General features: G+C 40.6%; 1 protein-coding gene across 1 annotated transcript; it reads right to left on the bottom strand.

Moving 5' to 3' along the window:
* Positions 1-3,040: 3,040 nt before the first annotated feature.
* On the bottom strand, positions 3,041-12,282 carry LOC311051448 (vitellogenin-like; the record flags this gene model as incomplete). The annotated part of the gene is made up of 33 exons (XM_084066017.1): positions 3,041-3,153; positions 3,248-3,409; positions 3,802-3,967; positions 4,096-4,190; positions 4,297-4,391; positions 4,559-4,742; positions 4,847-4,976; positions 5,106-5,244; positions 5,357-5,499; positions 5,595-5,801; positions 5,919-5,987; positions 6,070-6,114; positions 6,202-6,533; positions 6,619-6,838; positions 6,947-7,100; positions 7,192-7,377; positions 7,463-7,556; positions 7,650-7,836; positions 7,923-8,042; positions 8,160-8,261; positions 8,603-8,727; positions 8,812-8,909; positions 8,993-9,210; positions 9,318-9,536; positions 9,638-9,763; positions 9,873-10,038; positions 10,124-10,281; positions 10,379-10,529; positions 10,625-10,773; positions 10,887-11,048; positions 11,136-11,387; positions 11,536-11,687; positions 12,240-12,282. 33 exons carry the CDS (start codon positions 12,280-12,282, stop codon positions 3,041-3,043), a joined length of 4,962 nt encoding a protein of 1,653 aa, XP_083922143.1.
* Positions 12,283-15,895: the final 3,613 nt, after the last annotated feature.

Below are 15,895 nucleotides of genomic sequence, written 5' to 3'. Positions count from 1 at the left end.
CATCTAAAGTCCCTAAAAAGCCAATCTTAATTACTTCCTGTAAACGAAAACGTGCTGCGTGATGACATAACTCGACCTTCGTGAATATAAATGAATCTTGATTACATGCACCTGTTTGATTCCCATAGCTGCACGTTCTTCAAACACAGCTGATTTTAATTACAGAGATACTCCGTTTTGAATCTCATTGAAGATGAGTGTATTACTCATTTTAAACTTCATCTGCACACTAAAATATGTATCTGAAAACATTATAGGTTAGAAATAAGCCAGGTAGTAGCAAACGCGCTTCACTGGCCGTCTCTCTCTCACTTGTAAACAAACACTAGCCGTGTTGCCCACGGCTGAAGTGATTGAGATCCAACGTCCCATAGCCTGAAGGGATGGGACCTTCTGATTGGATTAGAGTCGTTGAGCCGACGTTTCGGGCTGAACCTTCAAAATAAAATGTCCGAAAATGTCACTTCAGTGCGTCTTTAAAATGTGGCACCTTAAATGTTTTATTTATTTTAGAAATAGTTAAAGGTAGGGTAAGTGATATTTTGGGGTATTTTTAGTTTTTTTGTTAAAAGGTTCAAGTATTATATTCTGATAGTAATCATTGCTACAGAGCGTTTGTTCGGTCACAGGGGTCTCTCCAGCTCTTTAGTAAACAGAATATAGTACATTTTCATGTAGGTGACAACATTTAAGCCAATCAGGAGAGAGCACTGAAAATGCATTTTCTGTTTAATAAAGAGCTGGAGAGACATGTGAGACTCCTTTTACTGAACAAACACTCTATAGCAATGAGTACTAGAATGTAGAGCTATTTAACACTTATTTTAACAAAAGTAAATCACTTACCCTACCTTTAGTCTTTCACTCAATAGGGGTAATGCCCGTCGCAAGTTGATGATGTCATTTGTGTGGTCTAGCCCTATGGAATTTATGGAATGCATGTGAAAATAAAAAACAACTTAACTTATTCACTGCCAATGACGTCTTTTGACGGCTGTAAATCGAGTGCCCATGCACACTGCCAATGACGTCTTTTGACGTCTCTAAAAAAAGAATAATAATAAAAAATGATTTGTTATTTTTATTTTATTTTTTTACGTTTTTTCACACAGAACCAGGAGATAACGCGATCCAAAGATTTACTGCTCCATTCACTTCCTGGTTAAAGTATTAAGGAAATATTCTGTACCTCGGCTTGTGTGTTTCACTATGTCTTTTTGGCGAAACATGCTATTTTCATAGAGCCAAGGGAAGTTCGCGATGACATTTTTTCTTTCATTTACGGAAGCAAAGTGAAACCCTCCGTGATTAGCAGCAACCATTAGGGAATCGATCATACTGGAGATAAATATTCTGTGACTACTTGAAAAGGTAAGAAAATCGCAAAAACCCTGTCAGTCTGGGCTTTTTGGGCTATTTAGTGAATGGCAGGGAATTATTAATACTTCCTGAAGTTGATATGAGCATCAAATCAATATTTTAAATATGTTTTTTTTGCATATGCATTCCATAAATTCAATAGGGCTAGACCACACATGGACAAATGACAACATCAACTTGCGACGGGCATTGCCCCTATTGAGTGAGAGATGAACTATTTCTAAATAAATACAATATTTAAAGTGTTTATAATTTTACATTTTAGTTATAGAGGACAATTATACTGTATTAAGGCATATGTGGCTTATTAGTCAGGGATCCTTTTAACAGTACATACTGTAAATGCATACGTTACAGTAAACAACTTGATTATCATGATTATCAGAAAATTCAGTTTAAAAACATAGAAATTACTTGAGGCAGTAAGTTTAAAAGTAACTAAGTAGCTAAGTCTTTCTTCATTACTAGGTTCATGTAATTGCATTATCATGTTGTTACATAATCGGTGAACAGAGAGACAGGAAAGGTAACACCTATCTTCCTGAAAGGAATCACCATCTTCCAGAGAGAACCGTGCAGAATTATCATATTCCATTCAAATTTAGGATTTCTTGACATTTCTTGACACTTTATGTGTTGTAAACTTTATGTACTATTTTGACATTACCAATCAGTGATCAAGAAACCATAATATTCCAATCTCACACTTGTAAGTGGCTCTGGCTATTGACTAAGAGCGTCTGCTAAATGCCTAAATTGTGAATTGTAATACTTGACTCACCACACAATGACCGACCACATTTTTCCCAATTTCACCTGCATTACATGATATCTCTGCTGTCCAGCAGCAACCTGCCAACTCCAAAACTAAATTCCAAATGGATCTCCAAGCTCGCAACGCATCACAACGTGTGAATTAATGCCCTGATGCTTCATGACACTTATTATATAGGCCTACAATAAACAGGACTTTAATTACAATAAATTCTGCAAAGAGGGGTTCACAGAGTTGGAGTTTCAGTAGAACTAGCGCGACAGAAATGCTATGAACTCCTTTCTTGTCACATTGCTCTCCTCAAACACTTCATAGATTTTAGAAATAGAATTACTTGTTTTCATAACATTAGCGTCAGTGCTAAGTTTGATAAACAGGTACACTGCATAGTTTTAACAGACTATGAGGGAAAAACCTGGCATCGTTACTGTTTGTTTATGTGCTCCTCCTCCGTCTGTGTGCACTCACTGCGCAGTCAGTGCGCTGTGCTCTGAGCTGTAGAACAGCAGCAGGAGAGGAGAGGAGGGGAGTTGCGGGGTGTTGATGGACAGTTTGAGGATCCAATGGAGGTTTTGTCAGAGAAGCTTTTTAATACTTTTCATTGGTTCAAAACCTTTTTTTTTTACACAGACGCAAAGGGTGTTCAATAGCGTTTATGAAAAAAATGCTATTGAACAAAAAAAAGCTGAAAATTGAGTTAGCTGGTTGATCCTGGACACCACGATATGTAAAATTTGCCGTTCAATATACCACACTTGTAATAACATTCACACAACATATGTTGCAATGCTTCATGATCTTTATTTAGAATAACATTTTAAACAGTTTAAGTAATATTGGTGAAATAACAAATAAAATAACAAAATGTGACAGAATGCTATGAGATTAAGCACACTGAGGAGTACAGTGGCAGGCCACATGGGCTTGTGTGGTCTCCCTCAAGTCCACACTCTTCTGATAGATGTTGGCGAGACCTTCAGAACGATTCATGTTAGAATCTGCAATGAGGAAGAACGAAAATAAATTAGGAGCTATGCAATTCTTTCTAGAATACATAATAAGGTGAATTGTTTGTTTGTTTTGTAGACTCACCAGCTGGTACGCAGTGGAAGCCAACAGTGACAGGAGTGGTCCTCACAGGGACACAACCAGGCAGACAACGCAGCACAGGTTCAACAGAGTAGCATTTGGACATCTGGCCATGAACCATGATCTGCTTCTCAAGCTTGACAGATTCAAGCTTCATGAAACATTCTGGAAAAGTAAGGTGAGTATATATAAAATATGTATTTGCATCATTTGTAGGTCAAATCACCTGAAACTGTGAGTTGATACACAAAATGTTAACCACTTGAACCCTCAAACTTGAACATTTAGCAATTGTTGCAGTCTAATCACACTAAATGAGCTGGGTTGAGTGCACATTGTTTACTTTGTTGCTTGTACGCATTTCTTAAAAGAGAGATGGTTTGTTTCAAGACCAACCATAGTCATTATGGTTGGTCTGTAATTCACAAGTTTAAAGTGGGAATACTTTCTCAATACAGAATGACAGCAATTAAAGTGTTAGGTGAATAGAAACTTTTGATGCTGTGTTGCCAATGTTCATGTAAAGGAAATTTGCAATGACGAGGTGTAGGTTTTACCAGTAGTGTCACGGCAGCTCTGAGAAGGAAGCACCCAGGAATGGGCGTAGCTGACTGAGCTCTTGGTCAACCGTCCGTTGGGGGTGCTGTACTCTTCTCTGACTTCCCCATCAGCCTTACCACAGATTCCACAGGTCTTTCCCTTCATCCAGTCCACCACTTTAACCTGAGAACAAAGAAAGCCTTTGTGGTTTATGGACCTAGAGTATAGTCTTTTTAGGACCACTTTGTTAAGAATCCTTATTTATAAATTAGTGAAATAGGTCCCAATAGTTCCATTATAAATTGTGTCACCTTCCATGTGTTTCTATCCAAGTAGACCTCCTGAAGACCCAGGCTTGGTGCATGGATAGTGATACCCTCACCTCTCTGTTTGATCTGGACTTTGGCTGTAATTGTTACAAAAACAAATTATGTAAAGTTGGATATTTACTCTTCCAACAATGTGAATGATTTCAGATTGACAGATTCATTTTAATTTGTAAGATAGAAGACCTGTGGGATGCTGGTATGGAAGGTTGCTGATTGGGACATCCATTCCATTAATCTTAACCACAACATCATTGTTCTTGGGGTACAGGTCAACATCGCTGTTGAAATAGAATAGAGTTCAGATATGAATAAACTGCCAAATCTCCCAAAAAGTAAAACCTTTTTGTTTTGGATGGAGAATGACATTTGCTGTGTTGCTTGCCAATTACTTTGACAAAGTCATTGATTTCCTTCTTTAGAAAGCTTAAGCATTTGCTTTACTTACATGTCAGCAATTTTTACATTGATCATATTTTGTTGAAGTGTGTGATCTTTCTTCAGTAGAACCATGAACTTGAGTTCTTCAGTGCAATCCTGAGCCAAAACCTGGTAGCAAGAGGCGGGCATCTCATTCTTGTAGCTCCTGTTGTTGAACGTGGTCAGTTTGTCACCAACCATGAAGCACTCAGCTAGAATCAAAAGGAACAAATGATATTTCAGTTTATTGGTTTTACAATTCATCCATTAAAACAATAAAAGCACTGTTTACAGTACACTATACCTACGTGCTTACCTGCATGAGCCTTGGTAATCAAGTAGGACATCTTGTCAAACAGGCTGTCCTGATAGGCGTCCAACTCAGCGGCTGTGTGTCCAATGGGCAGGTACACGGGTAGACCACATCCCAGTTTGTACATGATCCTCTATTGAAATTGGAAACATTAGCCATAATTAATACAATGTAAAAGATCAAATGGTATACTTGCAATTTCTCTGTAGATCGCTATGAAACAAAAATGATAAAAACAATAGATTGAGGAATAAAAGTGTACCTTCGGTGTCTTCAGCACAACATTCAGGGTTCTCTCAGAGGCAATAGCCACAGTCAGTATGATCTGTTTGGGAGCATTCTTGACCTTTGCCAGGCTTGCACCAGCTTGTGTGGCAATGTTTGGAAAGTACTCAGAGATCCTATGTTGTGAAAAAGACAGATATTTTATAAACATTGCATACAATTCTTTTTTTTTATAAAGAATACTTTGAAACAAGGTTTGAAAGTGATATTGTGATTTGGAGACTTTACCTCTTTGCATAGCGTTGCCACCCCGATGGAAGCTTTTCCCATGTCACCTTCATACGGAAAGCTGGGTCTGGGCCAACAAGACCGGTTTCAGCTATTATCTCAGTCTCATACTGCTTGCACTCCTTACCCCATGCGATCTTAGTCTAAGAGAATAATATGGGAAACAATTATGCCCATTTGAAACACAAATGACAGCTATTTTGTCAAATTATATTGGAGTCTGAGATGTAAGATTCACCATAAGTTTGTGGTAGCTTAGCATCATGCCATCAGCACAGATTCTCCAGTGGTCATTTTCAGCAAGGTTAGCGATGACAATCTGCAATCTGGAAGTATCTCTGTCGAGGTAAGCTGCAATCTGGTATCCTTGAGCCTTCTGGTCAGCTCTCACAGCACGGATGAGGATAGTCACGGCAGGAGTGACACCGTTAGCAAGATATTTGGCCTGAAGATGGAAATGATGATATGATGTTAATGAAAGTTGTTAAAAAGGTCTTCTTCAACACCTTTGATTCTTATCAAAATGTTTCTTCTTTGAATGTTTTGATTAAAAATGCCCCACCTTTTTATAGATGGCCTCAAAGCTGGAGGCGCTGCTCACGGTGGAAGCCCTGGCAGCGGAAACGGCATGCTGCAACAAAAAAGGCACATGGTCAGTCAGAACATGATGGCTTGATAATGAACCATTCTTTAGACAGCTGTTAGATGATTACCTGGTGAATGTGCTTCTTGGAGAACTTCATGTCATACACCTCCTGCTGTAATGATAAAGACTACTGATCAACTCCACTGACCAAAATTTGCACAAGAGAAAAGAAGACCTTCAATATTACTTTGAGCCTCACCCTTGAGACTCGGGAGCTGGAGGAACTGGATCTGGAAGAGCGACTGCTGGATGAAGACTTAGAACCAACACTTGAGCGGCTGCTGCTGCTAGAACGAGAGCTGGAGGCGCTGCTGGAGGCGCGGGAAGAGGATGATGAGCTGCTGGAGCTAGAGGATGATCTGGTACCGTTCTTCAGACCAGGAACCAAGATCTTCTTGAGCTTCAGGAGGACATTCTTGTCCTCTTGGATTTCCTCCTCCTCGCTCATGTTGATCACTTTGATGATCTTCTCAGCTGCCCTTTCTCCAATCTGAACCTCAACCTCAATCATCTCAATGGCTGGTCCAGCAGCTTTTATCAAAACAGAACAAGAAATTACTTATTATTCTTAATTACTTCTGTCACTCAATAAGATGATGTCCTCTACTTTACTTGCCTGGAGCAACCTCAACAAAGGCTGCATGTTTTCCAATCAAAGTGTAGAGTGCGCTGTCTCTGATGAAGGCAGCATTGTGAGACTCAACCTCAGCACAGACCTTCATTCCAAAGGTTTCAGATGCAGCACACAGTTTCTTTTCAAAGAAGGCCTTCAGGGTTTTCACCTTGCGGACAATTTTGACTGGCAGATCAACAGGAATGATTTCAGATGACCTTGACTAGAAAAACAGAAAAATACAATCTCATAATCACAGAACCAAGACAATAAAGGACTTAAGTACTGTATAGAACTTTATGTGGAAAATAGGATCAGGAATAAAACGCACCAAACCACCAAACGTAGAGGATGCAACCCTAGATGTGATCGTAGAAGTGAAAGTCTCCCTGGATAGCTGTCTTGCAACTTCAGCTGGGATCATTGGTGTGATTCTTGCAGCTGCAATATCTTCCACATTTCTTGCAATAGCAAGAGTCTCAACACTGCAGCGAAAGGCGAAAACATGTATGAATTTAAATATAGAAGAGAAATTGTGAATCATACAATTTATTTGGTGAAAAGGATAGTACATACACTGCTGATGCAATCCTATCCACGTCCCGAACAGGTAAAACCTGAATCTTGAAGTTGCCCTTAATCATATCAGCTCTTGCTTCTATCTTTGCAGGTAAAATGCTGTGGACTTTGGCTCTTGATACCAAAGCAGCCTGGATTAAAGCGGTATTCACTCCCATAACTGCATATGTGTGCATGGCAACACTGAAAGGCAAAGAAAATGTGAACTTAAAGGGAAAGCCGGATAAAAATAAACGTTTTTTTAAGAATGAGCTGCCATTTGTTTCACCTTGGAGTCATCGCAGCCCTCATCTCAATGTCAGCCTTAAGAAGCATGGAAGGATGGAAGTTCTCAGGGAGAGCTGGTGTCACAGTTGCCTGGACTGTGAAGTTAAAAGATTATTTTCAATTTCACATTTTAAAAGATTACAGAACCTGTGGCCTACATCAAAGGGATTGAGGCAATCTGAACTTACGCTCAACAGCAGCAGTAGCCACAGCAGCGGTATAGAAACTCAGCTCCATAGGCAGACCAACAGTAGTAGGGAAGATACGACGTACCTCAGCAGCCAGTATGGGTTTAGTGTAATGGAATGCAATACCAGCCAGCAGAGCATCAAATGCCTTCGTTCCCTCAGCCTTCATGGTAGGACCAGTGGCAAGCTGTAGGAAAACACACATTGTGTACATGATGACATCCAGAGTTGATTGATTATTGAATGTAAACAAGTTAATGTAACATTCAGTACCTCAATAGCCTGGTCGACGATGGCTTTGTCCACGTTGGCAAATGCAATTTCCTGTCCGAAGAATTTGACATACACAGAGGCCAGTGGCTGGCTTGAAGGTTGAGCTCTCCATTGAGAAAGCTGAGGGATGATGAGAGTAAACCTGAGTTAGTCCCGCTTTTGTAATGAAATTGTTCTTTGATCACATACAATTCTTTAAAGGGAGAATTGAATACTTGGAAGGTCCTTCCTACTCACAGCCTTGATAACGTTCCTCATCTTGGTAATTCTGTCAGCATTATCAGGAAGCTGAGGCATTTTCAGAAGAGCCTCCTGAATTCCTTCGGTTCTTACTCCCAACTAAAAGAAGAAAAATGGAGACCAGTATGCAACCAGTATGACATTACAGTCCACAATGCATCTCCCACAGTGCAACACTTCACAACGCAATGCGTTGGGAGCTTGTATCTCAATATTTAAGTGCAGTGAATACAAGAGGGGGCCTAGAATAGAGCACTGGGGGACATTAGTCAATTAAGTACAGGGTTTAAGCAGTTAAGTACCAAACAAATAGAGCAGAGGTCTATATAAAATGATGAAATACCATATCAATACCATATCAGTATGGTAAAGGCAAACAAGATGGTACATGAAGTTTATGCATCTGAGCCCTGCATAAACCTCAACATAAAAGGACCTACCTCAAGAACATCAGCATACGCTCCAGCCATGTAAGTGCGGGCTTTGGCCACAACAGCTCTTGGCAAAAGGGTTGCTGCGTCATTGATGAAGAAAGCAGTGGCTGCAGCACCCATCATCCATGGATCTGAAAACAACAACTAAATCATCAGATATCTGATGTCTGAGTGCGATAACTATCAGTAAATGAATGAACTGTTAATGTTCGTACTGTAATAGGCATCATAGTGGAGGGCTCTGCTGTAGTGGTAACTCAGTCTCTCAAATTTGGGGCTGATGATCCTCACAGCAACATTACAGGCAGCAGCACTAAAATTGGGAGATAAACATGTATGATATACCACCCTTTTTAAACAACAAGGGAAGCAAGTGATTACTGTTAGGGCTCTTACACTTGAGCAAAGTCAGGTGCTGTGCTTCTGGTCATGGCCTTCATGTAAGAGTAGACCAAACTAGCAACTTGCAGGTTTCCTTCATTCATAATGGCATTAGCAATCGTGGTCACCAGGCCCATGGGGAGCTTAGTCTCAAACAGGACAATAGCAGCAACCATGCGGACCTCTGGGTGCAGAGCCCTGTCCATGAACAGCTGAACAGCCAGTTCCTGGATCTAAATCACAAAGATGAAAATCATGAACAAAAATGCAAATTGCTTGGGGCATGTTAAAATGTTGTGAACTGTTGGCAAGGAGACAGACTGAGGAGCTTTGTTCTTACCATCTTGGGTTCCTTCTTTGCAATATTCCTTAGAGCCAGGACTGCATCAATGTGGACTCTCATGGGCAGAGAGGCGGCAGCAGAGCCAAATCCAGGGAGAAGCTTCATGATTGGTTTAAGACTGGCAGGATGGCCGGCATTACCCAGAACTTTAAGGACAACTGTTAGTCCCTCAACTTCACCCCTGGCAGCAGCCTCGATGGCGAGGTCATGGAATGGCTATGGAAGGCACAGGAGAAAAACAATATTACCATTCTAATTTTACTTTCAATAACTTAAGTTAAAGTTTTTATGGACATGAAACAGCAAACTAAGCCAACCTTCACAAGGTCAGCTGGGCACGCTGGATTCTCAGCACAGAATTTGGCAACCATGGTACCATAGCCCAGCATGGCAATTTCACGCAGAACTGGGACTGCCTTAAGCTTGGGGTTAAAAGCCAGGCCCTGAATAGAGGTGAAAAGAAAGCACTGTTATAACATCTTAATTAATAATGTGATGAATTACATCATGAATTTGAATTGTAAGATCTCATTAAGGATTGACCTATAGTACCTCAGTGAGCTTGATGGCCTCCATGTCAGCTGTCACCATGTGCACCGATGCCAGCAGAGCTTGACTGGCCTCAACAACAGTGATGTCATCAGCAATAAACTTCTCCTTGATGAACTTCAAAGCAGCATGAGTTCCAATGGCAGGAACAGCGCTCAGGATCCAATGTCTGAAAATGAAGAAACCATGCTTGAATCTTTTCCAGACATTTGTAAAATGTATTTTACTTTATTTTTATTGTTTGCTGTCGCTACCTGTAAGCTGGCTTGGCTCTGAACTGAGACCAGAGAGCCTCGATACTCTCAAATCTGGCCACACGCAGCAGCTGGACAAGTTCAATAAACTTCAGGGGGGCGTCTTCATGGACCTTGGCTACATTATAGGTCACCACATGGTGCAGAATCTCAACAATCTGTAAAGAAGAAATGGAAATGCTTCCAGTGTTATGTTGTGTTTGCTAGAGGAGAAAGTTGAAAATAATCTGGATAACAGGAAATGGTTTGCAGTACCTGAGCCTCTGGGTTGGTGATCCTCAGCAGCTGGACGGGTGTCTGTAAAAGCTCAGTGGAAAACTCATACTGCAGGGATCCACGGTGGAGATACTCTGCCCTAATGGGCTCCACTAGGGTCTGCTCAATCTCAAGGAACTTCAGATTTTGTCTGTGAAAATGTTTTTAAGAACTAGTTAAATCTGTACAATGTAAAAAAATCTTCCTTGTACAATTTAGAAATAGAAAGAAATATCAACTACATACTTAGCCTCCATCTGGGCAGCACCATTCATGATGTTGAAAGGTGAGAACTGAATGAGCTCAGTGGCGGTCGCCTCCAATATCAGAGCACCAGTGGGCATTGGCTTCATGACGTAGTTGAAGGCAGCACCACCCTTCATGTCCATTCCTCTCTGCATAGACACAATTCACATTTAACCCCAGCAGCAGTTAGAACACACCCACTGTGTTTAAAATGATGCTGTTCATCAAAATGTAAGCATAGTTTAAAAGAAATGTCCCTTACGGCCTTGCACTCAACACATCTCTCGGTGTAAGCCAAACCGATGTCTTTCATGATTCTCTCCTGGCAATGGTTCAGGTCCTTGGTCTTGGTCAGATGGATACGTTCAGCCCTGGTGTCCTCACTAATGACATAGTGAGTCTTGCACACACCCTGGGCTCCAGCCTAGAGTAAGAGAACAGAAATTATTTGGGAGTTCAAATCAAAATGGCTTTTGTGTTTATAATCATTCGGAAAAGGATTAATTTTAACCTCTTGCAATTCGTAGACATTCTGGGTCTTCTTGATGTTGAGCTGAAGGATGTTCAGGATACCTCTGTAGATATTCAGCACAGTAGTGGAGACCCCTTCTGGTGCAAACACCTTGCCCACAATACCATTTGCATACTCAAACTTGATAGGAGTCAAGAGCTGAGCAGCCAAGGCTGAAGTGAGCTTGGTGGCAGGTACAAAAGGATCTTTTGGCCAGATGCCACTGTACTCAAAGATCTCAGGATCCACAAGCTAGAGGGGTGGAAGCCAATTTAAAATTACTAATAATTTACGTAAAGGGGTCCCGAATTCCTGTCCATAATCCATGTAAATACTTAAATTCATACAGTGTGTATTTTATTAATGCTGAGTTTCTATCAAAGCTATTTTTAGTCTTTACCTTCAGAAGGAAGATCCCTGGGGTCATTGCTCTGATCATAACTTTGCTTGTGACTTTGATTCCAGCTCTAGCCAGGCCTTCCTCAGGCAGACCTCCCAAGAGAACGGCTTCATACTTGTACACGTAGGTCTCACTGGCTGCAAACTGAGGCGCTGAAACAAGAAGTTATTACCCACGATAAAATATATATGGATAATTTAGCATCAACAATGGATTTAAACATTAATTCATGTGTTATTGTAGTTTCAAAAGATCATGTAGCTTTGGAGAAAATAATTAAAATCATTTCACACATACATAGATAGATAGCTTTAACAATGTGCACATTTCCTGTTCATGTAAACTTACCAAAGTTGACATGAGCGCCCGCTGCAAAATAAGAATAGACTGTCAATAATCTGATGTAAAAAAGTACACTTAGAGAGTTGGTGTCTGAAAACATTTACAATTAAACAATGATTGTTTAATCATCTAGAGATTGAACAGAAAAACGTTTTGTATTTAAAAAATAAAAATTTGTATTTCATGAACACAGCTACATATCAAAAATATACTGGTTGTGATATCAGTTTTACATCTAAATCTTTCATTTCTAAATCCCTTTCTGTGGAAATGGCCACACTTTACTTATGTGTGCTGTACTATGGCAACAAACAACAAAATGACCAAAATCAGATTGATTAAATCATCAAAGATATACTTACCCACAAGGGCTACAGCCAAGCAAGCAAGCACAATCCCCCTCATGGCTGGTGGAATGTACGGATTACATTCAGGGGTTGTCTTTTATAGCAAAATGTTGTTGACTGTGCATCTGTTGAAATCTGTCATTAAATAAACATGACTGTTTGCCATCATCAGCATCATCGATGGTACCTTGCTCTAGTATCATAAAGTAAATCTAAGGAGAAATGTCACAGGTATATAATAAGGTTAGGTTAACCTGGCCCTTGCCTTTTGTGAAGAGATCAATGTCCAGGTTGCAAAAACCTGGACATTATTTTGTACACACTTGAACACTTCCTTTATCACAATATACGGTATATATTAAGTATTTATGTCATTAATCATAGTTCGCTATTGTAGTCTATATTAGGAAGTGTAATGCACATTTCATAGCATTCAAATGAATCCATTTTAGTCATTGTTTTTTTTTATTTGAGTAATGGGATGTTACAATCTATTCATACCAGCCAATGAATGTTATAAAAAGTAAATAATCAATTAAACATATTAATTTATAATGAATTAAATACAATCTGCACACTTAGCTCCATGCAATAATCTTTATTAAAATGGGCAAGCTTTCAGTCTGCAGACATTCATCAGGGCAACTACACTACAGTAACTATCTAATGATGACGTAAATCACATACTTTAGATAACTAATGAAAACGAAAGATAACTAAACAAGTGTTCAACCTCGGTAGGTAGAGCATTTTCCTTTGCTAGGTTATCCAGGCACTGCAAAACTAGCTTATGGGTAGCATGGCTTGGGTAACTAAGATGTATGGTAAGTGCTGGAAGGTGTGGCACTCCAGCTCTGCAATTCAATCTGGGGTCTAGTGCATTGAATGGGTATAGAGCCTTCACTGCTCGGCTGATACTGACAATAAGCCTCTTCAGCCTACTTACGTAAACAAGACTACCGGTAGGTCAAAACGTATGCAGGCCGCATTGGACATCACTAGATGCAGGGGTAAAAAGGATTTAGAAGGAAAAACATACCTCCAAGTCATTAATACATGACCATTACATTGCAAATGACCTGTAGGGAGTCCCTCTGTACTTCTCTCTGCCCCATCAGCACTCCTGTCAGGGCAGAGAGTAGCTGGTGTGCAGCTACAGACAGATACAGATATATGTATGTATTTTTTCGGTTCTCAGCAACCATTGGTCCAACTGAAATTCCACTTGGCACTGCGTCCCCCTGGGTTGTCAACTTGTCGCTGGCACACACGGCAAGTTTGAGTTCAATCGGCCGGATGGTGCCGAAGCTATGCCCGGGACAGCCGAACACACAGAATTTATAGATAGATGTTATAATTGTATATGAGAAATATATTCACAGTGGTAATATTCAAACCTAATAATAGTCACTTATTTTGTACAAACTAAGATACGGTCTCTGCCCCATAGACTGTAGGGTGCTGCCTCCCACACACCCCCTCCATTCAAGCTAGCGCACATGCTGAGACAAAATGTTGAGTCCGAGCCCGGCGATGGTCAAATACAGAAACGGCCCTAGCCCAGCCCGTATTGGAGTGACCCTGGTCGGGTCCCGACGGGCCTGCAGGGCTCTAAGCTGGGTTTCAGGATCAACTACAAAAAGAGCGTATTGATACCTGCACAGATGGCAAGTTTTATAGGCATAGCTCTGGACTCGTTCACAGTCACCAGACAGAATTCAGTCTTTTCTGTCCTGCCTAGCACTGTTTCGGAACATGTATGAGGTTGTCGGGTACATCTCCAAGCTGCCATTAATTTAGAACATTTTAGAAAAAGTTGTCTTCTCACAAGTCTCCTCCTATTTAAATACATTCACCATCTTTGATAAATGTCTGTGCAGTTTCTGAACTCCGAATAGCACAGAATCCCCACTGCTCAAAGTGCACAACAACATTCTGCTGACTATGGTTCTTGTGCCATTTTAATCCTGCTTGAACTTAGTGCAGCTTTTGACACAACCATGGCATTATTTTTGAAATATCTGGAGGATGAGGTTGGGTTTAAGCTTCAGACCTCCCAAAACAAATTGATATGACTACCTCTCAGGCTTAAGCCCATGACCCATCTAATTCCAACACACTTTGCTAGTTTGGGATGGCTCAGGGTACAAGGGTTAAGCAAATATCACTGGGATTGGTATCTAAGATAATCAAAGAGACATTGCCCTCAGTGCCCTCAATACCCTCATACCTGTTGAACTACTTCTCCAAAATGAGTAACACCCACAGCAACCATGATCTGGTACCACAGACATTTAGAACAAGCATGGGAAAGTTTTCATTCTACTGCTCTGCCACCAAAATGTTGAATGCCCTGACACCATCCATTAAAGCAGTGGGTCGGGACCCCCAGGGGAGTCCCCACATGATTTTGGGGGGTCCCTAGATGACAGTTAAGTGACCATTTAAGGACTTTTAAGAAAAATAAATAAATAAATGAAAAAGTCCAGTTTTGGGTACAGTAATCAACAAACTATAATATAAAAACTGGGCAAACATTGGCCAAATGAAAGATGGCCAAATCTACAAGCTCACAACGACCTATCAGCTATTTTCACAATATTTATATGTGGAACCTAGTCAAACTAAATTGAATGCCTCAACTCACTATATTTCAAGTGCTTATCAGGGTGTGTGGGGGGGGGGGTCCCCAGCTCAAATATGATTATTTTGGGGGGTCACGGCCTGAAAAGGTTCAGAACCACTGCATTGCAGGATGTGTAACACTTTTTTCAAAACCGTCCTGAACAACATCTATCAGGAGGAGACCAAAAGGGACATCTATTGTTTTCTTTGTACTTGATTTGTACATGCTCTTCCCTTTTAACTGGAACGAAGAAACTAGCGCACATGAGATCTGTTTTAGCCCAACTGCATCGGTTATACCAGTGAAATATAGAATTGATTTTAGTTTTAGTTTTCCAAGCCCTAAGTGCTCCACTCTCTGATCTGCCAACTCCAGTTCCTGCCCTCATGCAGTTTAATGGACCCTTCGCTAAGCCCCACCCACTCCACTCTGTGACTGGTGGTGCGAAGTTAGTCACACCCAGGCCTGGCAGCGCCTGGCAATCTCTGCTTCTCACCCATTGACTTGCATGTTAAATTATGGCTCTTCCATTTAAAAAGAATCGATCATTTCAGGAGCAAGAGCTTCAAAATCTCTTCTAAATCTAGTCAACAAGGCCTGCAGTAGGCTATGCACTGGACAAATGTGCTTGACATTATTTCAATAAACTAAAAACATGGGAAATGTTAGAGGGAGTAATAGCCATGGATACACAACAGTCGACTGTCACGACCGTCATGGATGAACTTCAACCTGGTGTTTGCACTTTCTCCATTTATGGCCCGTACATCTACATAAACGTTCATATTTCAAATAAAAAGTGCTTATCCCTTGGCCACGGATGTTACATGTATATACGGGCTCTCAGGAGTACGTGTATCATCCGTATTGTTCAATAAAAAGCATTTTAATCTGATCGGTGGCCATTTTCTCCATATGCTTTCAACTGAGTGACCCTATTGGTTGGTAGGTGCACTCGAATACATTATGAGAAAATGGCCACTGATCGGATTAAAATGCTTTTTATTGAACAATACAGACTATACGTGTACTTTTGAGAGTCCCG

This window comes from Gymnoscopelus microlampas (assembly GCF_963454915.1).
Source record: "Gymnoscopelus microlampas genome assembly, chromosome: 9".
Taxonomy (NCBI): domain Eukaryota; kingdom Metazoa; phylum Chordata; class Actinopteri; order Myctophiformes; family Myctophidae; genus Gymnoscopelus; species Gymnoscopelus microlampas.
This window is presented reverse-complemented; position numbering and strand designations above follow the sequence as displayed.